The following is a 21559-nucleotide window of genomic DNA, read 5'->3' as shown; positions in this document are numbered from 1 at the left end:
TTCCCTATGTTGGGGGAGTCCAGAACCAGGGGCCACAGTCTTAGAGTAAAGGGGAGGCCATTTAAAACTGAGGTGAGAAAAAACTTTTCCCACAGAGTAGGAATCAGGGAATCAAGAACCAGCGGACGTAGGATTAAAGTGCGGGGGGGGGGGGGGGGGGGGGGAGAGATTTAAAATAGAAACATAGAAAATAGGTGCAGGAGGAGGCCATTTGGCCCTTCGAGCCAGCACCGCCATTCATTGTGATCATGGCTGATCGTCCACAATCTGTAACCCGTGCCTGCCTTCTCCCCATATCCCTTGATTCCACTAGCCCCTAGAGCTGTATCTAACTCTCTTTTAAATTCATCCAGTGAATCGGCCTCCACTGCCCTCTGCGGCAGAGAATTCCAAAAATTCACAGCTCGCTGCGTGAATTTTTTTTTCTCCCACCTCAGTTTTAAATGGCCTCCCCTTTATTGTTAAACTGTGGCCCCTGGTTCTGGGCTTCCCCCAACATTGGGAACATTTTTCCTGCATTTAGCTTGTCCAGTCCTTTCATAATTTTATACGTCTCTATAAGATCCCCTCACCCCAGGCGGTCACGGTGACGCAGCGGTAGAGTTGCTGCCTTACAGCGAATACAGCGCCAGAGACCCGGGTTCGATCCTGACTACGGGTGCTGCCTGTACGGAGTTTGTACGTTCTCCCCGTGACCTGCGTGGGTTTTTTCCGAGATCTTCGGTTTCCTCCCACACTCCAAAGACGTGCAGGTTTGTAGCTTAATTGGCTTGGTAAATGTAAAAATTGTCCCCAGTGTGTGTAGGAGAGTGTTAAAGTGCGGGGATTGCTGGTCGGCGCGGACCTGGTGGGCCAAAGGGCCTGTTTCCGCGCTGCATCTCTAAAAAAACCCTCTAAAAATCCTGCTAAACTCCAGTGAATACAAGCCCAGTCTTTCCAATCATTCCACATTTAACAGCCCTGCCATCCCGGATTAACCTTGTCATACACTGCCTACCTTACATCCACCACCTGCCATCCAGTCCTGCAACTTCTCTGATCTGAAGTAGGGTCCCGACCTGAAACATCGTCCATTCACTCCCTACATAGATGCTGCCTGACCTGCACTTGCAATTCCTCCAGCAATTTGTGTTCTATGCAAGATGCCAGCATCTGACTATGAACAGCTCGATTGAAATCACGTATTGTCTTTCCGCTGGCTGGTTAGCACGCATCAAAAAAGCTTCTCACTGTACCTCGGCACGCGTGACAATAAACTCAACTCAAAACTCGAGAATCTCCACTGCTTATTCTAAAGTGTCATCAGGCCATGAAAAGACAGCCTGCAGCTCGACAACTCGAAAATAATGTGCTTCAATCAGGCAAGAACATAATGTTCTCAAACTGAAACACCAGGGAAAAGGTTCTAACGGCCTCCCATCGACCTAGGCCAAAGGTTGAGAGGGATATGTGCCAAATGCGGGTAAACGAGGATGTTGCCAGGACTAGAGGGTGTGAGCTAAGGGGGGATTAGGCTGAGTCTCTATTCCATGGAGCACAGGAGGATGAGGGGAGATCTTTTAGAGGTGTACAAAATCATGAGAGGAATAGACCGGGTAGATGCACAGAATCTTTTACCCAGAGTAGGGGAATCGAGGACCAGAGGACATAGGTTCAAGGTGAAGGGGAAAAGACTTAATAGGAATCCGAGGGGTAACTTTTTCACACAGAGGATGGTGGGTGCATGGAACAAGATGCCAGAGGAGGTAGTTGAGGCTGGGACCATCTCATCGTTTAAGTAACAGTTGGACAGGTACATGGATAGGACAGGTTTGGAGGGATATGGACCAAGCGCAAGCAAGTGGGACTAGTGTAACTGGGACATTGTTGGCCAGTGTGGGCGAGTTGGGCCGAAGGGCCTGTTTCCACACTGCCTCACTCTGTGACTCTAAGTGGGACTAACATAGAAGGGGCATCTTGGCCGGCAGGGGCGGGCTGGGCTGACGGGACTGTTTCCGTGCCGTGTGGCTCTCTGGTCACGCTGCCATGAACCAGGAGGGATGTAAAACATGGAGGTCGGAGTCCCTGGGGGGCCAAGATGGACGGGCCGTGCCGCGGAGAACAAAGAGGACATAGGTTTAAGTGGAATTCTCTGCCTCAGAAGGCAGTGGAGGCCAATTCTCTGAATGCATTCAGGAGAGAGCTAGATAGACCTCTTAATGATAGCGGAGTCAGGGGGTATGGGGAGAGGGCAGGAACGGGGTACTGATTGCGAATGATCAGCCATGATCACATTGAATGGTGGTGCTGGCTCGAAGGGTCGAATGGCCTCCTCCTGCACCTATTGTCTATTGTCTATCTATGCCTCTCATAATTTTAAATACCTCTATCAGGTCTCACCTCAACCCCGGCCTTTCCAGAGTGAGAGGTCCAGAAGTGTGAAAACGCACACCTCCAAATTCAGGGACAGTTTCTTCCCGGCTGTTATCAGGCAACTGAACCATCCTACCACTAACTAGAGCAGTCCTGAACTACTATCTACCTCATTGGAGATCCTCGGACTATCTTTAATCGGACGTTATCTTGCACTAAATGTTATTCCCTTTATCCTGCATCAGTGCACTGTGGCCGGCTTGACTGTGAACATGTATTGTCTTTCCATTGACTGGTTAGCACGCAGCAAAGGTTTTTCACTGTACCTGAGACAATAAATTCAACATCATGAGGTTCAAGCTATGTACGTCAGTCTCCACAGATGGCAAAACCGTGCAATAATCAGCGGACAAGAATAAAGACAAACTGATACGATGGCAGAATAAAGGAAAATAAAAATGTCCAGGCCTTCAAACTAATAACTCAGCAGGTCAGGCGGCACGGTGGCGCAGCGGTAGAGTTGCCGCCTTACAGCGAATGCAGCGTCGGAGACTCAGGTTCGATCCCGACTACGGGTGCTGTCTGTACGGAGTTTGTACGTTCTCCCCGTGACCTGCGTGGGTTTCCTCCAAGATCTTCGGTTTCCTCCCACACTCCAAAGACGTACAGGTTTGTAGCTTAATTGGCTGGGCAAATGTAAAAATTGTCCCTAGTGGGTGTAGGATAGTGTTAATGTGCGGGAATCACTAGACAGCGCGGACCCGGTGGGCCGAAGGGCCTGTTTCTGCGCTGTATCTCTAAATCTAAAAAAATCTAAAATCTGTTGGGGGAATGGGCAGAGTGTATTTCAGGTCAGGACACTTTTTCGGACACAGCCCTGATCCGACACGTCAATTGTCCATTACCTCCACACATTTAGATTTTAGAGATACAGTGCGGAAACAGGCCCTCCGGTTTCCTCCCACACTCCAAACACGTACAGGTTTGCCAGTTAATTAGAGATGCTGCCTGACCTGCTGAGTTACTCCAGCACTCCGCTCAAGATTCCAGCATCTGCAGTTCATTCAGTCGATGAAGGAACGAAAGGCACCAATTTTTTAAAGATTTTATTCATCCCTTTAGATCAGGTATCAATCCACAGAAGGGGGGCTGCTAAGCCATGAAATGTCAGGGATACCCAAAATCCAACGAGGGATTCCTCTGCCTAGTTATATGTAGATGGATATTTTTAAGACGGAGAACCTATACATAGAAAACATAGAAAATAGGTGCAGGAAGAGGCCATTTGGCCATTCATTGTGATCATGGCTGATCATCCACAATCAGTAACCTGTGCCTGCCTTCTCCCCATATCCTTTGATTCCGCTGGCCCCTAGAGCTCTATCTAACTCTCTTTTAAATTCATCCAGTGAATTGGCCTCCAATTCCCTCTGTGGCAGAGAATTCCACAAATTCACAACCTCCGATTTAAATGGCCTCGCTTTCATTCTTAGACTGTGGCCCCCTGGTTCTGGACTCCCCCAACATTGGGACCATTTTTCCTGCATCTTGCTTGTCCAGTCCTTTCATAATTTTTGTACGTCTAAATAAGATCCCCTCTCATCCTTCTAAACTCCAGTGAAGATAAACCCAGTCTTTCCAATCTTTCCTCATGCGCCAGTCCCGCCATCCCATCTTCTCCATCCTCTCTGCCTGTGCCAATATCTCATCGCTGCCAAGTGCAGCACAGTCCAATAAGTTCATAAGTTATACGATCAGATTAAGACCATTCGGCCCATCAAGTCTACCTCGCCCTTCAATTCTTCTGTTGAATCATGGAAGACATACCCGCTGTCACGCCCAGGGAGTGAGACACCCAAGCAATTCAGAACAATAATGACAATGGGAAAAAAACACACAAGGTGCTGGAGTAAGGCAGCATCCCTGGAGAACATGGATACGTGATGTTTTGACAGAGTGCTGGAGTAACTCATCAGCTTTCCACCACTACACCAAATTTCTTCCCCCCCTCCCCACCCACCACACAATCGGTCCGAAGAAGTGTCCCGACTGAACCATCCGACCGCAATTAGAAGTGGTCCTGAGCTACTATCTACCTCATTGGTGACCCTCAGACGATCCTTGATCGGACTTTACTGGCTTTACCTTGCACTAAACGTTATTCCCTGCATCATGTATCTGTATACTGTAAATGGATTGATTGTAATCATGTATCGTCTTTCCATTGACTGGTTAGCACGCAACAAAAGCATTTCACTGTACACGTGACAATAAACGAAATCAGAGATGCTGCCTGACCCGCTGAGTTACTCCAGCACTCTGTGAAACGTCACCTGTCCATGTTCTCCAGAGATGCTGCCTGACCCGCTGAGTTACTCCAGCACTCTGTGAAACGTCACCTATCCATGTACTCCAGAGATGCTGCCTGACCCGCTGAGTTACTCCTGTGCATTGTGTTTCTTATTGGGGTTTTTTTAAACCTCGTTTTACTTGATTTACGTTGCTAAAAAATACATCTTTTACTTCCCTATTGATCTGTTTGGCTTGCAATCCTCAATGTCAGATACAACAAAATAAATAAATACTTGCCAACCCAAACCCATTCCCGAGGGCTCTGTGAAATCCTCTAGTGTTTCCAGCCATTGTCAATAATTCATTATCTCACAAGTGCTTAAGTTAGCGTGGGTGTAAATGGTGTGCCTCTTCAAATACCATCCCGCTGACTAGCACAGTCTGACCCGGTCATTGCAGAAAGACTACAGCGGTTTCACTCACAAAATTATTTAGTCACCAACAAAAATATCACCTCCGAAACGTGCAAGTCAATGAATTTCATTTAAAATGGTTGATTGCCTCGTTGTTTCCACTAGTGGGAGAGTCTCGGACCAGAGCTCATCGCCTCAGAATTAAAGGGCGTTCCTTAGTACTGTACTGTGAATGTACTGTAATACACTGTAGGAAAATGACTGCAGATGCTGGTACAAATCAAAGGTATCACAAAGAGCTGGAGTAACTCAGCGGGTCAGGCAGCATTTCAGGAGAGAAGGAATGTGTGATGTCAGATGTCAGTCTGAAGAAGGGTCTCGACCCTAAACGTCACCCATTCCTTCTCTCCTGAGATGCTGCCTGACCCGCTGAGTTACTCCAGCTTTTTGTAATACACTGTAAATACACTCTACGCTTCATGGCCCGATTTTAATCCTTTGTCTTTCTGCTGACTGGTTAGCACGCAACAAAAGCTTTTCACCGTACCTCGGTACACGTGACAATAGACTCAACTGAACTGTGATGAGGAGGAATTTCTTTAGTCAGTGGGTGGTGAATCTGGGGAATTCATTGCCACAGAGGGCTGTGGAGGCCAAGTTAATGGATTTGTTTAAGGCAGAGATAGATAGATTCTTGATTAGTAAGGGTGTCAGGGGTTATGGGGAGAAGGCAGGAGAATGGGGTGAGGAGGGAGAGATAGATCAGCCGTTAGGAGGGAAAGATAGATCAGCCATGATTGAATGGCAGAGTAGACTTGATAGGAGCAGAATTAGGCCATTTGGCCTATCACATGAATTTATGAACATTCTTTGATCTTATAGAGGAGTACAAAATCATGAGGGCAATAGATCGGGTAGATGCATAGAGTCTCTTGTCCAGAGTAGGGGAATCGTGGACCAGAGGACATAGGTTTAAGGTGAAGGGGAAAAGATTTACGAGGAATCTGAGGGGTAACCTTTACACACAAAGGGTGGTGGGTGTATGGAACAAGCTGCCAGAGGAGATAATTGAGGCTGGGACTAATGCAACGTTTAAGAAACATTTGGACGTACACGGATAGGACAGATATAGAGCTGAGGCTCTATAAGGCGCTGGTCAGGCCGCATTTGGAATATTGTGAGCAAATTTGGGCCCCATATCTGAGGAAGGATGTGCTGGCTCTGGAGAGGGTCCAGTGGAGGTTTACAAGAATGATCCCAGGAATGAGTGGGTTAACATATGATGAGCGTTTGTCGGCACTGGGCCTGTGCTCGCTGGAGTTTAGAAAGGTGAGGGGGGACCTCATTGAAACTTACAGAATAATGAAAGGCCTGGATAGTGTGGATGTGGAGAGGATGTTTCCACTGGTGGGAGAGTCTAGGACCAGAGGTCATAGCCTCAGAATTAAAGGGCGCTCTTTTAGAAAGGAGATGAGGAGGAACCTCTTGAGTCAGAGGGCAGTTGATCAGTTGAAACTCATTGCCACAGAGTGTTGTGGAGACCAAATCAGTGGATATTTTTAAGGCAGAGACAGACAAACACCTTAAACCTATGCCCTCTGGTTCTCGATTTCCCCACTCTGGGCAAGAGACTCTACGCATCCACCCGATCTATTGCTCATCGATGGTTGGCATGTAATTATTGGGTCGAATGGCTTGTTATCATGCTGTATCTCCCCATTGTTAAATATTTGGAGCAATATACAAACTGCTGGAGGAGCTCAGCAGGTCAGGCAACATCTTCCCCTCTGTTTAGTTTAGTTTAGAGATACGGTGGGGAAACAGGCCCTTTGGCCCACCAAGCCTACGCCAACTAATGATTCCCCGTACACGAGTTCTATCCCACCCACCAGGGACAATTTACAGAAGCCAATTAACCTATAAACCTGCACGTCTTTGGAGTGCAGGAGGAAACCGGAGCACCCAGAGAAAGCCTACGAGGTCACGGGGAGAACGTACAAACTCCGTACAGACAGCACCCGTAGTCAGGATCGAACCCGCGTCTCTGTCGCTGTGAGGCAACAACTCTACCGCTGCGCCACCGTGCTGCCATCTGTTATCAGACTTTAGTTTAGTTTAGTTTTGAGATACAACGCGGAAACAGGCCCTTGCAGTCCACCGGGTCCACGCCGACCAGCGATCCCCGCACATTAACACTATCCTATACCCACCATGGACATTTTTTACATTTACCAAGCCAATTAACCTTCATACCTGTATGCCTTTGGAGTGTGGGAGGAAACCGAAGCTCTCGGAGAAAACCCACGCAGGTCACGTACAAACTCCGTACAGACAGCACCCATAGTCGGGATGGAACCCGGGCCTCCGGTGCTGCATTCGCTGTAAGGCAGCAACTCTACCGCTGCACCACGACTTCTGAAGGGTCCTCCCTTCAGCTAAGTACAGTCCGATTCACCTCTACCTCATTGCAGACCTCAGTGGGGTATGGGGAGAAGGCAGGAACGGTGTACTGATTGTGAATGATCAGCCATGATCACATTGAATGGTGGTGCTGGCTCGAAGGGCCGAATGGCCTTCTCCTGCACCTATGGTCTATTGTCTATTGTCAGACATCTGACTTTTTCTCTGGACCTGCTTCTGGCAGAGAACTATATTCTGCTTTCTTTCTCTTTCTCTTCATTCTACCTGACGTACTTGAGTTTGTCTTGATTGTATTCGTGTAGTATCTGATCTGTTTGGAATAGCATGAAGATCAAAGCTTTTCACTGTACCTCGGTGCACGTGACGTGAACAAACCTAAACCTAAACACCGGTGGAATAAATGGACAGGCTATGTTTCGAGTCAGAACTCTTCATCAGACCAACCCACTAAAAGTTGAGTTGAGTTGAGTTTATTGTCACGTGTACCGAGGCACAGTGAAAAGCCCTTGTTGCGTGCTAACCGGACAGCGGAAATACTGTACATGATTACAATCGAGCCGTCCGCAGTGTATACATGCGTACATGATAAAGGGAATAACGTGAATAATGTTTAGTGCAAGATAAAGTCCAGTAAAGTCTGACCAAAGACAGTTCTGAGAGGAGATGAAGAAGCATAGTGAAAGTAAGAAATGCAGGTGTCCAAGTAGAGAATTAAGAGTGGAGCGATTGTAATGCGTGATGGCAGATCCGCTTCTGTGACCAGCACACAAAGAGTCGCCATCTTGGATCATAGAAACATAGAAAATAGGTGCAGGAGGAGGCCATTTGGCCCTTCGAGCCAGCACCGCCATTCATTGTGATCATGGCTGATCATCCACAATCAGTAACCCGTGCCTGCCTTCTCCCCATATCCCTTGATTCCACTAGCCCCTGGGGCTCTATCTAACTCTCCTTTAAATTCATCCAGTGAATTGGCCTCCACTGCCCTCTGTGGCAGAGAATTCCACAAATTCACAACTCTCTGGGTGAAAAGGTTTTTCCTCGCCTCAGTTTTAAATGGCCTCCCCTTTATTCTTAGACTGTGTGGCCCCTGGTTCTGGACTCCCCCAACATTGGGTACATTTTTCCTGCATCTAGCATGTCCAGTCCTTTCATAATTTTATACGTTTTTATAAGATCCCCTCTCATCCTTCTAACTCCAGTGAATACAAGCCCTGTCTTTTCAATCTTTCCTCATGTGACAGTCCCGCCATCCCGGGGATTAACCTCGTGAACCTACGTTGCACTGCCTCAATAGCAAGGATGTCCTTCCTCAAATCACTCCAGCACTTTGTGTTTTGCTCAGGATTTCAGCGTCTGCAGTTATTCATGTCTCTGGTAAATATTTGGAACGCTGCAGTTCATCAAATGCACAGAAGGAGGCAACAAAAGCAAAGTACAGAGGAGCAGGGAATTTATCCATTGCAACTTCAGGGTTTTCTGTATTTAACTGTATGTTGCCTGCACCAGAATGCTGTCAAATGGTTAATGCTAACGGCCACATTATTAACCCCACAGAAACCAGCTCTCGAGCACGTTCATAGGTTATAGGATCAGACATTAGGCCATTCGGCCCATCGAGTCTACTCCACCATTCAATCATGGTCGTGCAGCGTAGGTTTACTAGTTTAATTCCCGGAATGGCGGGACTGTCGTATGTTGAAAGACTGGAGCGACTAGGCTTGTGTACACTGGAATTTAGAAGAATGAGAGGGGATCTTATCGAAACGTATAAGATTATTAAGGGGTTGGACACGTTAGAGGCAGGAAAATGTTCCCAATGTTGGGGGAGTCCAGAACAAGGGGCCACAGTTTAAGAATAAGGAGAAGGCCATTTAGAACTGAGATGACGAAAAACTTTTTCAGTCAGAGAGTTGTGAATCTGTGGAATTCTCTGCCCCGGAAGGCAGTGGAGGCTAATTCTCTGGATGCTTTCAAGAGGGAACTAGATAGAGCTCTTAAGGATAGCGGAGTCAGGGGGTATGGGGAGAAGGCAGGAACGGGGTACTGATTGAGAATGATCAGCCATGATCACATTGGTCGAGACCCTTTTTCTCCTCTCCTCACCCCATACACTAGCACTGTCCGACAAGGGCAGCACGGTGGCGCAGCGGCCTTACAGCGAATGCAGCGCCGGAGACTCAGGTTCGATCATGACTACGGGCGCGGTCTGTACGGAGTTTGTACGTTCTCCCCGTGACCTGCGTGGGTTTTCTCCGAGATCTTCCGTTTCCTCCCACACTCTCAAAGAGGCAAATGTAAAAATTGTCCCTAGGGTGTGTAGTGTAGTGTCCCTAGGGGGATAGTGTTAATGTGCGGGGATCACTGGGCGGCACGGACTCGGTGGGCCGAAGGGCCTGTTTCCGCGCTGTATCTCTAAATCTAAATCTAAATACCAGTGACAATTTACAGAAGCTAATTGACGCACAAAATTGTACTCTTTGGAGAGTGGTAGGAAACCAGAGTACCCAGGGAAAACCCACACGGTCACAGGGAGAATGTGCAAACTCCATACAGGCAGCACCCATAGTTAGGATCGAACCTGGGTCTCTGGCGCTGTAAGGCAGCAACTCTACCGCTGCGCCACTGTATTCCCAGGCGGTCTCCCGTCCAAGTACTAACCAGATCTGAGCCTGCTTAGCTTCCGAGATCAAACGAGGTTGGGTGTTTCCACCCAAAGTGGAAATCCAAGTTCTTCCACGTTGGGTGTTGTTTTGATGTTTCTGGAGTTGGCGTTGATCCTAGAACCATTGGCTTGCTGCACTTGTAGTGCTATTGCTGTTATAACACTGACCTATCTGGCACATCGAGTTGTGGAAGGGATTTAATTGTGCGCAGGATTAGGCTGTGCGTATTGATCAAAGCCAGTCTGAAGAAGGGTCTCGGCATGAAACGTCACCCGTTCCTTCTATCCAGAGATGCTGCCTGTCCCGCTGAGTTACTCCAGCATTTTGTGTCTATCTCTGATTCATGGCTCCATTACATCTTTGAGGTCACAGAGGCAACGTTCAAACTCCACACAGAGAGCAACTGTAGTCAGGATCGAACCCAGGCCTCTGGAGCTGGTTGCAGCTCTACCACCGTGCTGCTCTGTAGATCCCCATTCTTCATGCTCTCTTTAGTTTCGTTTAGCTTAGAGATACAACGCGGAAACAGGCCCTTCGGCCCACTGAGTCGGCAGCGACTAGCGATCCCCACACACTAGCCCTATCCTACACACACTAGGGACAATGTTACAGTTACACCAAGCTAATCAACCTACACACCTGTACGTCTTTGGAGTGTGGGAGGAAACCGGAGCACCCGGAGAAAACCCACGCAGGTCACAGGGAGTACTTACGAACTCCGTACAGACAGCACCCGTGGTCAGGATGGAACCCGGGTCTCTAAAAAGGCAGCAACTCTACCGCTGTGCCACCATGTTGCCCTGTAGATCGTCTGTATTCATGCTCTCTTGCCTGTAGTATTCTGTTACATTTTATCCACGTCTATATATCTTACAGACAATTGTTGTAAAGCAGAAATTACCACATCCTAAATGTGAAGAGGCTGTTTGTGCTGCCAAGTTCTGCTACTTATTGACAAGAGGCCATTACTGGCCATACAATAAGGCCATTACTGTGCCATTGTGAAGCAGAATTATAAAGAAATTAAAAAGAGTAAATATATTCTATCATAATAATAAAAAAAAGATTCTTACTGTTGTGTCTTTTATTCTATCCTAAAAAAAAGAAAAGAAAAAAAAAAGGTTTTAATGACAAATGCAACGAACTTTACCCTTTAATAGTTTTTAAAGTAAAGTTAAAATTAGAAATTGCTGGACTGAATCTAGACAATTAAAGACTTGTGTTAAGCTTGTGTTAAGCTAGTGAGTTTGTGTAGAGGTTGGTGTGTTGTGTTGAGATGCTCTCTATTTAGTCGTGGCCACATCTTCCAAACATGTGGACAGAAAATGCTGGAGTAAATCAGCGGGTCAGGCAGCATCTCGGGAGAGAAGGAATGGGTGACGTTTCGGGTCGAGACCCTTTTTCAGACTGAAGTCTGAAGAAGGGTCTCGACCCGAAACGTCACCCATTCCTTCTCTCCCGAGATGCTGCCTGACCCGCTGAGTTACTCCAGCATTGTGTGTCTACCTTCGATTTTAACCAGCATCTGCAGTTTTTTTTTTCCCTACACCTCTTCCAACCGTGTTCTCAGTTGGCAGACCTAAACAACGTGTAAACAGCAGAACACAAAATGCTGGAGGAACTCAGCGGGTCAGGCAGCATCTGTGGAGGGAATGGACAAACGGTTTTTTAAATAAGTCGTATGCCACAGGAGCAGAATTAGGCCATTCGGCCCATCAAGTCTACTCCGCCATTCAATCATGTTTTGATCTATCTTTCCCTCTCGACCTCTTTCTCCTGATCTCATCTGCCTGCCTATGATCCATTCCCTGGAAATCCACGTGCCTATCCAAAAACATCTTAAACACTGCTACCGTTCCTGCCTCCACTGCCACCCCAGGCAGCACCGTCCAAGAACCCATCACTCTCTGCGTAAAAAAACATACCCTACCCAGCTGCGATAAATCTGGTTCATTCACCTTAAAGCTATGCCCTCTTGTCTCTGGACATTTCCATCCTGGGATAAAGATTCTGACAGTCTACCTTATCAGCGGTGCAGCGTTAGAGCTGCTGCCTCACAGCGCCAGAGACCCGGGTTCCATCCTGACCACTGGTGCTGTCTGTAGGGAATTTGAATGTTCTTCCCGTCACCCACGTGGGTTTTCTCCGCATGCTCCGGTTTCCTCCCGCACTCCAAAGACATACAGGATTGTAGGTTAATTGGCTTCGGTAAAATTGTCCCTAGGACAGTGTTAGTGTACGGGATGATCGCCGGTCGGCACGGACTCAACGGGCCGAAGGGCCTGTTTCCGCGCTGCATCTCTAAAATCCACTATGCCTCTCATCATTTTATGTGCTGGTCAGTCTCTGTGGCTCCAGTGAAAACAATCCAAGTTTGCCCAACCTCTCCTTGTACCATATACCCTCGAGTCCAGGCAGCATTCTAGTAAAACTAAAGCCATACCTGTTTGCTTTCTCCCTGTCTTGATAGATGAAGGCAGATAAAAGTGTGGCGTTCAACAGAAAATGTGGATAATATGTTGAACTTCTGCGCAGTCGGGTGTACAATGTAATTTGTAATGTTTTTTGCTTTAGTTTTAGTTTTAGAGATACAGAGCAGAAACAGGCCCTTCGGCCCACCGAGTCCGCACCGACCTGCGATCCCCGCACGCTAGTTGCATCCTACACGCTAGGGACAATTTACAATTTTTTATCGAAGCCAATTAGCGTACAAACCTGCACGCCTTTGGAGTGTGGGAGGAAACCGGAGCACCCGGAGAAAACCCACACAGGTCACGGGGAGAACGTACAAACCCGGTACAGACGGTGCCCGCAGTCAGGATGGAACCCGGGTCTCTGGCGCTGCGAGACAGCAACTCTACCACTGTGCCACCTAATACTCTCCTCAATCGAGCACCGCAGAACAGCACTGGGTGTCAGGGGTTATGGGGCGAAGGTAGGAGAATGGGGTTGTGAGGGAAAGATAGATCAGCCATGAATGAATGGCGGAGTAGACTTGAAGGGTCGAATGGCCTAATCCCGTTCCTACAACTTATGAAAGATGTGATTGATTAATATCTTAAAATTCCTTTTAGAGCCAAAAGATGAATTTCTTAATATAGATGTACAGATGCAAACATGGGTTATTGCTTTCCAAGCAGTTGTACAGAAAGAACTGTGCTGAACGACTGAAGAAACGTCACCCGTTCCTTCTATCCAGAGATGCTGCCTGTCCCGCAGAGTTACTCTACCATTTTGTGTCTATAATAAGCTCATGCGTTTCCATTTCGAACATAAGTAGGTGGAAAAATAAAGTCATAACTTCAATGGCCTGGGTATGAGTTTTAAAAATAGATTCTGGATTCCATCATCACAGCCAGTAATGACGTCGACACAGACGCGCATGCAAACCTGCACTGAGTCAGTGCCACTCTTACCCGAGTCACTGTAGTTTAGTTGAGATATACAGTTTTGAAACAGGCCCTTCAGCCAAGAGCCACGCCAGCCATCATTCACCTGCTCACATTTACATCTATGTTCTCCCATTTTTCCCATCTACACCCCACACACTCGGGGCAAGTTACAGAGGCCGATTAACCTACAAACCCGCATGTCTTTGGGAGACTCAGTGCACTGCTCTGATAGAGGATCTATTGGTCTCAAGAAGGGCGCAAGGAGGCGCAGCGGTAGAGTTGCTGCCTTACAGCGCTTGCAGCGCCGGAGCCCCGGGTTTGATCCTGACTACGGGCGCCGTCTGTACGGAGTTTGTACGTTCTCCCCGTGACCTGCGTGGGTTTTATCCGAGATCTTCGGTTCCCTCCCACACTCTAAAGACGTACAGGTATGTAGGTTAATTGGCTTGGTATAATTGTAAATTGTCCCTAATGTGTGTAGGATAGTGTTAATGTGCGGGGATCGCAGGTCGGTGTGGACTCGGTGGGCCTGGTTCCACGCTGTATCTCTAAACTAAAACCACCCGAAACGTCACCTATTCCTTCTCTCCAGAGATGCTGTCTGACCCGTTGAATTACTTCAGCATTTTGTGTCTATCGTCGGTATAAACAGCATCTACTGTTCTTTCCTGCGCACTCTATTTTACTCCTGGTGTGGTTTGATGTACAGCATGCTAAACAAGTACTTCACACTATCTCTGTTCAGGGCGGCGCAGCAGTGGAGTTCCTGCCTCACAGCACCAGAGACCGACCGGGTGCCATCCTGACTATGGGTGCTGTCTGTACGGAGTTTGCACATTCTCCCTGTGACCTGCGTGGGTTTTCTCCGGGTGCTCCAGTTTCCTACGACGTCCCAAAGACGCACAGATTTGTATGTTAATTGACTTCGGTAAAAATTGAAAATTTCCCCTCGTGTGCGTGATAGAACTCGTGCACAGGCTGATTGATCACTGGTCGGTTTGTGGGTTAATTGCCCTCTGTAAATTGCCCACAGTGTGTAGGGAGTGGATGAGTAAGTGGGATAGCATAGAGCCAGTGTGAACGGGTTCACACGATGGACGGCGTCGACTCGATGGGCCGAAGGGCCTGCTTCCATGCTATATCCTTCAATCAACAATCAGTTCAGTTTAGTTTATTGCCATGTGTACCGAGGTACGGTGAAAAGCTTTTGTTGTGTGCTGTCAGTCAGCAGAAAGACAAGACAGGGTTACAATCGCAGCATACAGGTGCATGATAAGGGAAAGACGTTTAGTAAAGCCAGCAAAGTCCGATCAAAGATAGCCCGATAGTAGTTCAGATCCACTCTCTGCTTGCGGTAGGATGGTTCAGTTGCTCGATAACAGCTGGGAAAAAACCGTCCCTTAATCTGGAGATAGGCATTTCCACACTTCTGTGCCTTTGCCCGATAGAAACATAGAAATAGGTGCAGGAGGAGGCCATTTGGCCCTTCGAGCCAGCACCGCCATTCATTGTGATCATAGCTGATCAACCACAATCAGTAACCTGGGCCTGCCTGCTCCCCATATGCCCCTAGAGCACTATCTAACTCTCTGTTAAATTCATCCAGAGAATCGGCCTCCACTGCCCTCTGTGGCAGAGAATTCCACAAATTCACAACTCTCTGGGTGAAAAAGTTTTTTCTCACCTCAGTTCTAAATGGCCTCCCCTTTATTCTTAGACTGTGGCCCCTGGTTCTGGACTCCCCCAACATTGGGAACATTTTTCCTGCATCTAGCTTGTCCAGTCCTTTCATTTTTTCTTCCATTCCTTTCATTCGAAGAGAGAGGGGAGAACAGACTGAGGTAGTTGATGATCCTCGAAAGTCATGGACATTCCTCCCAATCACACCGCCTTATCATTCAAGATGCCCTTAGTTGTCCTAGTCTTGGATATCATTACTGAATGAGCCTTCTTCAATAATTCACAATACTATTAGATGCAATAACCATTGCTGGTAGTTGGCACCAAGGGAATAAATTTAAACGTACAGATGACCCTAAAATACGGAACAAATTGTATTCTATCCAACTTGCACTGCACATCTGTTTAAAAATAAATGTTTAGTTTAGTTTAGAGATACAGCGCGGAAACGGGGCCTTCGGCCCACCGAGTCCGCGCCGACCAGCGATCCCCACACACTAGCACTATCCTGCACACACTAGGGGCAATTTACAATGCTACCAAAGCCAATTAACCTACAAACCTGTACGTCTTTGGAGCGTGGGAGGAAACCGGAGCACCCGGAGAAAACCCACATGGTCTCGGGGAGAACGTACATACTCCGTACCGACAGCACCCGCAGCCAGGATCGAACCCTGGTCTCCGGCTCTGTTCTCGACCAACGACTTTACTATCCCCCAAACTGTTCTGGGTTTAGATTTCACTGCCTGCAGCCTTTGGTACAATAGACAATAAACAATAGGTGCAGGAGTAGGCCATTCAGCCCTTCGAGCCAGTACCACCATTCACTGTGATCATGGCTGATCATCCACAATCAGTACCCCGTTCCTGCCCTCTCCCCATACCCCCTGACTCCGCTATCATTAAGAGCTCTATCCAACTCTCTTGAAAGCATCCAGGGAATTGGCCTCCACTGCCTTCTGAGGCAGAGAATTCCACAGCTTCGCAACTCTCTGAGTGAAAGCTTTTCCTCATCTCCGTTCTAAATGGCCTACCCCTTATTCTTAAACTGTGGCCCCTGGTTCTGGACTCCCCCAACATCGGGAACATGTTTCCTGCCCCGAGCGTGTCCAGTCCGTTAATAATCTTATATGTTTCAATAAGATCCCCTCTCATCCTTCTAACTTCCAGTGTATACAAGCCTAGTCGCTCCAGTCTTTGAACCTACGCTGCACTCCCTCAATAATAAGAATGTCCTTCCTCAAATTTGATGCACTTAGAGTGTGGAATGAAACGAAAGCTTTTGGCCGGCCTAACGTTTATAGTTTGCTCAGGCAAAATTGTAGTAATTATGGCTATTGAGTAAATCGTGCAAGAGTAGGAAAGCATAGGAAGCACTTTGTGTCTTTTTTTGTAAACCAGCACTTGCAGTTCCTTGTACCTCCGTCCTCCTGTCTCACAATGCTGAGTGATTCTGTCTTGTACGTGAAGGGGAACCAGGGTCCTGAAGAATTACTTTGCAAATCGGGGTGGCACTGTGGCCCAACTGTAGAGTCACTGCCTCACGGCGCCAGAGGCCCGGGTTCCATCCTGACTGCGGGTGCTGTCTGTATGAAGTTTGTACGTTCTCCCTGTGACCTGCATGGGTTTTCTCCGGGTGCTCCGGTTTCCTCCCACACTCCAAAGACGTGCAGGTTAATTGGCTTCTGTATATTGTCCTTAGTATGTAGGATAGTGCAAGTGTACGGGGGAATCACTGGTCGGTGCGGACTCGGTAGACCAAGGGGCTGTTTCTGTGCTATATCTCTAAACTATGAGAGAAGACAATGACACTGGGCTGTCTCTGAAATTGTCCACATTGAATAGTGCAGTTAATAAGTCTTGCTATGTCTCAGCAATTGAAACCATTTAAACTACACTGATATGCTCATAATCTCTATTTCTTACTGTGAACAAGGAGAGATAACAGAAACATAGAAAATAGGTGCAGGAGGAGGCCATTCGGCCCTTTGAGCCAGCACCGCCATTCATTGTGATCATGGCTGATCATTCACAATCAGTAACCAGTGCCTGCCTTCTCCCTATATCCCTTGATTCCACTAGCCCCTAGAGCTCCAACCTCCCTTCCACTGACTCCATCCACACCTCACACTGCCTCGGCAAGGCCAGCAGCATAATCAAGGACCAGTCGCACCCTGGTCACTCCCTCTTCTCCCCTCTCCCATCGGGCAAGAGGCACAGAAGTGTGAAAACGCACACCTCCAAATTCAGGGACAGTTTCTTCCCAGCTGTTATCAGGCAACTGAACCATCCTACCACAACCAGAGAGCAGTGCTGAACTACGATCTATCTTAACAATGCCCTGCCGCCCAGAACAACCAACCCAGTTATGCCAATTGCCTTTGTTCGGGAGGGGGAACAAAAGCAACGGAAAATTCCACCAAGGACAAGGTTTGGACAGCTGGAGGCAGCCCGGGACTGGCAGATGCTGGTGGATGTGGACCAGCGGCTTACAGTTCCACCAGAGATAGCCATCACCAACTTGAGGCCTGATCTTGTCCTCTGGTCCAACTCTCAGCGCATGGTGTATTTTGTGGAGCTCACAGTCCCTTGGGAGGATGCTGTGCAGGAAGCCTTTGAAAGAAAGAAACTGCGCTACACAGACCTTGCGGAGGCAGAACAGCGGGGCTGGAGAGCAAAGATCTGCCCGGTAGAAGTTGGATGTCGAGGATTTGTGGCAACATCTACCGTAAGACTGATGAAGGACCTGGGGATCAGCGGACAAGCCCTACGCCAGGCTATCAAGGAAACATCACGGGTGGCAGAGCGGAGTAGCCAGTGGCTCTGGCTGAAGAGGAAAGACCCCATCTGGTCTCCCAAATAAGCCGGCTAGGCAGATGTAGAGGGGGGTGGTTCTGGGACGCCAGAATGCACTGCTGAGCCTACTGGAGACGTCGTGGGTCCAATCAGCGAAACATCGATGAAAGTAGGTGCCCACTTGATAACCCCAATGACGTGTCTGCCCAGCCTTTCTCAACATCGGAGGAGCATAGGTGAGTGCATAAGCCTGCCATCACCACCGGGAGCAAATGGACATTTGGCACTTTGGATTTCTAACATCTTGTCCTGTGTATTTGGAAAAAATGGAGACCCTCGGACTATCTTTGATTGGACTTTGCTGGCTTTACCTTGCACTAAACGCTATTCCCTTGTCATGTACACTATAAATGGATCGATTGTAATCATGTATTGTCTTTCCGCTGACTGGACGGCATACAACAAAAGCTTTTCACTGAACCTCGGTACACGTGACAATAAACTCAACTAAGGGCGCAGATTTAAAATTATTGGCAGCATCCTTTCTCAAAACCAGCAGATTTACCTGACAGCTAAGCTCACCAGCTCTCCTCATTCATTCTGCACATTTTCAAGGAAGATATTGTACATATTAATGTATTAACAATATAAATGCAGACAGCAAAGGGCTTGAATGATTCCAACCCAAAACCTCACCCATTCCTTCTCTCCAGAGATGCTGCCTGACCCGCTGAGTTACTCCAGCATTTTGTACCCATCCCTTTGCACCTTTTTCCACTTGTAGCCTCCAAGTGCGAAGAAATGACGGCACGGTGGCACAGCGGCAGAGTTACTGCCTTACAGCGCCAGAGACCCGGGTTCGATCCCGACTACAGGATCTGCCTGTACGGAGTTTGTACGTTCTCCCCGTGACCTGCGTGGATTTTCTCCGAGACCTTCGGTTTCCTCCCACACTCCAAAGACGTACAGGGGTGGTTTGTATGTTAATTGGCTCGGTATAATTTAAAAATTGGCCCTAGTGTGTGTCGGGTGGTGTTAATGAGCAGGGTTCCAGATTTGATCATCTCAGGCAGGCCGATATCGATTTTAGAAAAGTGCCCATCTTCCTGTTCAGACTAGCACTAAATGGATGACTACAGTCGGACTGACAATGAATAGAAGCAAGGAATACTGATGCTGGTTAATGCACAAGTGCTGGAGTAACTCAGCGGGTCAGGCAGCATCTCTGGAGAACATGGATAGGTGACGTTTCACAGAGTGGTGGCGTAACTCAGCTGGTCAGGCAGCATCTCTGGAGAACATGGCTAGGCGAAGATTCAGGTACGGAAGGATCTTGGGTGTGAAGAAGGGTCTCGACCTGAAACGTCATCTATCCATGTTCTCCAGAGACGCTGCCTGACCCGCTGAGTTACTCCAGCACTCTGTGAAACGTCACCTATCCATGTTCTCCAGAGATGCTGCCTGACCCGCTGAGTTACTCCAGCACTTTGTGTTCTCCAGACTGACGGAGAGATTGGCCAGTGCTAGAAATTGAAATGCATTTATATAGTGATGGATTTTCGTCTAAGAGCAAGCATACACACAAGGATGCAGTGGCGCAGCGGTAGAGTAGCTGCCTTAAGGCGCCAGAGACCCAGGTTCGATCCTGACTACGGGTCCTGTCAGCGTACGTTCTTGTACGTTCTCCCCGTGACCTCCGTGGGTTTCCCCTTGATGCTCTGGTTTCCTCCCTTCACTCCAAAGACATAAAGGATTGTAAGTTAATTGACTTTGGTAAAGTTGTAAATTGTCCCTAGGATAGTGCTAGTGTGCGGGGCGATCACTGGGGGCCGAAGGGCCAGTTTCCGCACTGTATCTCTAAGGTTTAATAGAGAGAACCTCAATATTGACGTCTCAAAGGGCGTTACAAGTTGCAGGCATGAAGAATCAACAGACCGAGAAGCAATAATGAGCAACTATAAACCCACATTGCCCATTTTTAGACAGAGTCCCTTTGTCAGCTGTGTTGTGAATGCGAACTTGGAAAAGTCGTTTAAAATTCATAAACCTTGGGGCAAATTTGAGATTAATAGGTGCCGTGTGATGTGGAGCAGATAGCCAGCTCAAGAAACGAATGCTGGTTTCAATGAACAAGCTCATGTAGAGACCATGTTGTGATGATTTTAGAGATACCACGCAGAAAGAGGCCCTTCGGCCCACCGAGTCCAGGCCGACCAGCGATCACCCTGTACAATGGCACTATCCTACACACAAGTGACAACTTACAGAGAGCCAATTAACCTGCAATACTGCACGTCATTGGAGTGTGGGGGGAAAACGGAGCAGCCGGAGAAATCCCACGCAGGTCACGGGGAGAACATACAAACGCTGTACAGGCAGCGCCCGTAGTCAGGATTGAACCCGGGTCTCTGGCGCTGTGAGGCAGCAACTCCACCGCTGCGCCACTGGGCCGCCATGTTGGTTCAGTTGAGGAGGCTAATCAGTAGCTGAGTCAAGAACAACAGGAAAGACCCAATTTTTGAATTAAGGCTTTCAACTAACATGTATATATACCGATCAGCCAAAACATTATGACCACTGACCGGCGAAGTGAATAACATTGATTATCTTGTTACAATGGCACCTGTCAAGGGGTGGGATATATTAGGCAGCAATTGAACAGTCAGTTCTTGAAGTTGATGTGTTGGATGCAGGAGAAATGGGCAGGAGTAAAGACCTGAGCGACTTTGACAAGGGCCAAATTGGCCAAAAGGGCCAAATTATGGCCAGACGACTGGGTCAGAGCATCTCTGAAACGGCAAGGCTTGTGGGGTGCTCCCGGTCAGCAGTGGTGAGTACCTACCGACAGTGGTCCGAGGAGGGACAAACCACAAACCGGCGACAGACAGGGTGTTGGGCGCCCAAGGCTCATCGATGCGCGAGGGCAACGAAGGCTATCCCGTCTGGACCGAACCGACAGTTCATTGGCTATATTGGCACATTAACACTATCCTATACCCACTGGGGACAATTTTTACGTTTACCAAGCCAATTAACCTACATACCTGTGCGTCTTTGGAGTGTGGGAGGAAACCGAAGATCTCGGAAAAAACCCACGCAGGTCACGGGGAGAACGTACAAACTCTGTGCAGACAGCACCCGTAGTCGGGATCGAACCCGGGTCTCCGGCGCTGCATTCGCTGTAAGGCAGCAACTCTACCGCTGCGCCACCGTGCCGCCCCAGTGGCCCTAATGTGTGGGATAGTGTTAATTTGCGGGGATCGCTGGTTGGCACGGATTCGGTGGGCCGAAGGGCCTTGTTTCCTCGCTATCTCTAAACCAAACTAAACTCAACACTGAAGTGGCTGATCTGCAGAGGTAGACACGTTTGGTTGTTTGCATTGGGATTAGCTGGTTGCCGAGTGTTCGTTCACTCTTTGACAATAGACAATAGGTGCAGGAGGAGGCCATTCAGCCCTTCGAGCCAGCACCGCCATTCAACGTGATCATGGCTGATCATTCTCAATCAGTACCCCGTTCCTGCCTTCCCCCCATACCCCCTGACTCC

At 48.2% G+C, this 21559-nt stretch overlaps 1 protein-coding gene across 5 annotated transcripts in view; it reads right to left on the bottom strand.

Annotated features, from left to right (window-relative positions):
* The window catches only part of sobpa (sine oculis binding protein homolog (Drosophila) a), a 242894-nt gene that overhangs the window by 27341 nt on the left and 193994 nt on the right, over nucleotides 1-21559 (bottom strand). For 3 of the 5 annotated variants that reach the window (XM_078399864.1, XM_078399865.1, XM_078399868.1), the window contains one exon: nucleotides 11218-11238. The exons of the other annotated variants lie outside the window; for them this stretch is intronic. In XM_078399864.1, the coding sequence (XP_078255990.1) occupies nucleotides 11218-11238 (21 nt within the window). The remainder of the gene's footprint in view (nucleotides 1-11217; nucleotides 11239-21559) is intronic. 5 annotated transcript variants of the gene reach the window in all.

Source organism: Rhinoraja longicauda, chromosome 5 (genome assembly GCF_053455715.1).
Source record: "Rhinoraja longicauda isolate Sanriku21f chromosome 5, sRhiLon1.1, whole genome shotgun sequence".
Taxonomy (NCBI): domain Eukaryota; kingdom Metazoa; phylum Chordata; class Chondrichthyes; order Rajiformes; family Arhynchobatidae; genus Rhinoraja; species Rhinoraja longicauda.
The sequence above is the reverse complement of the archived record's forward strand: the minus strand, read 5'-3'. Positions and strand labels throughout refer to the sequence as shown.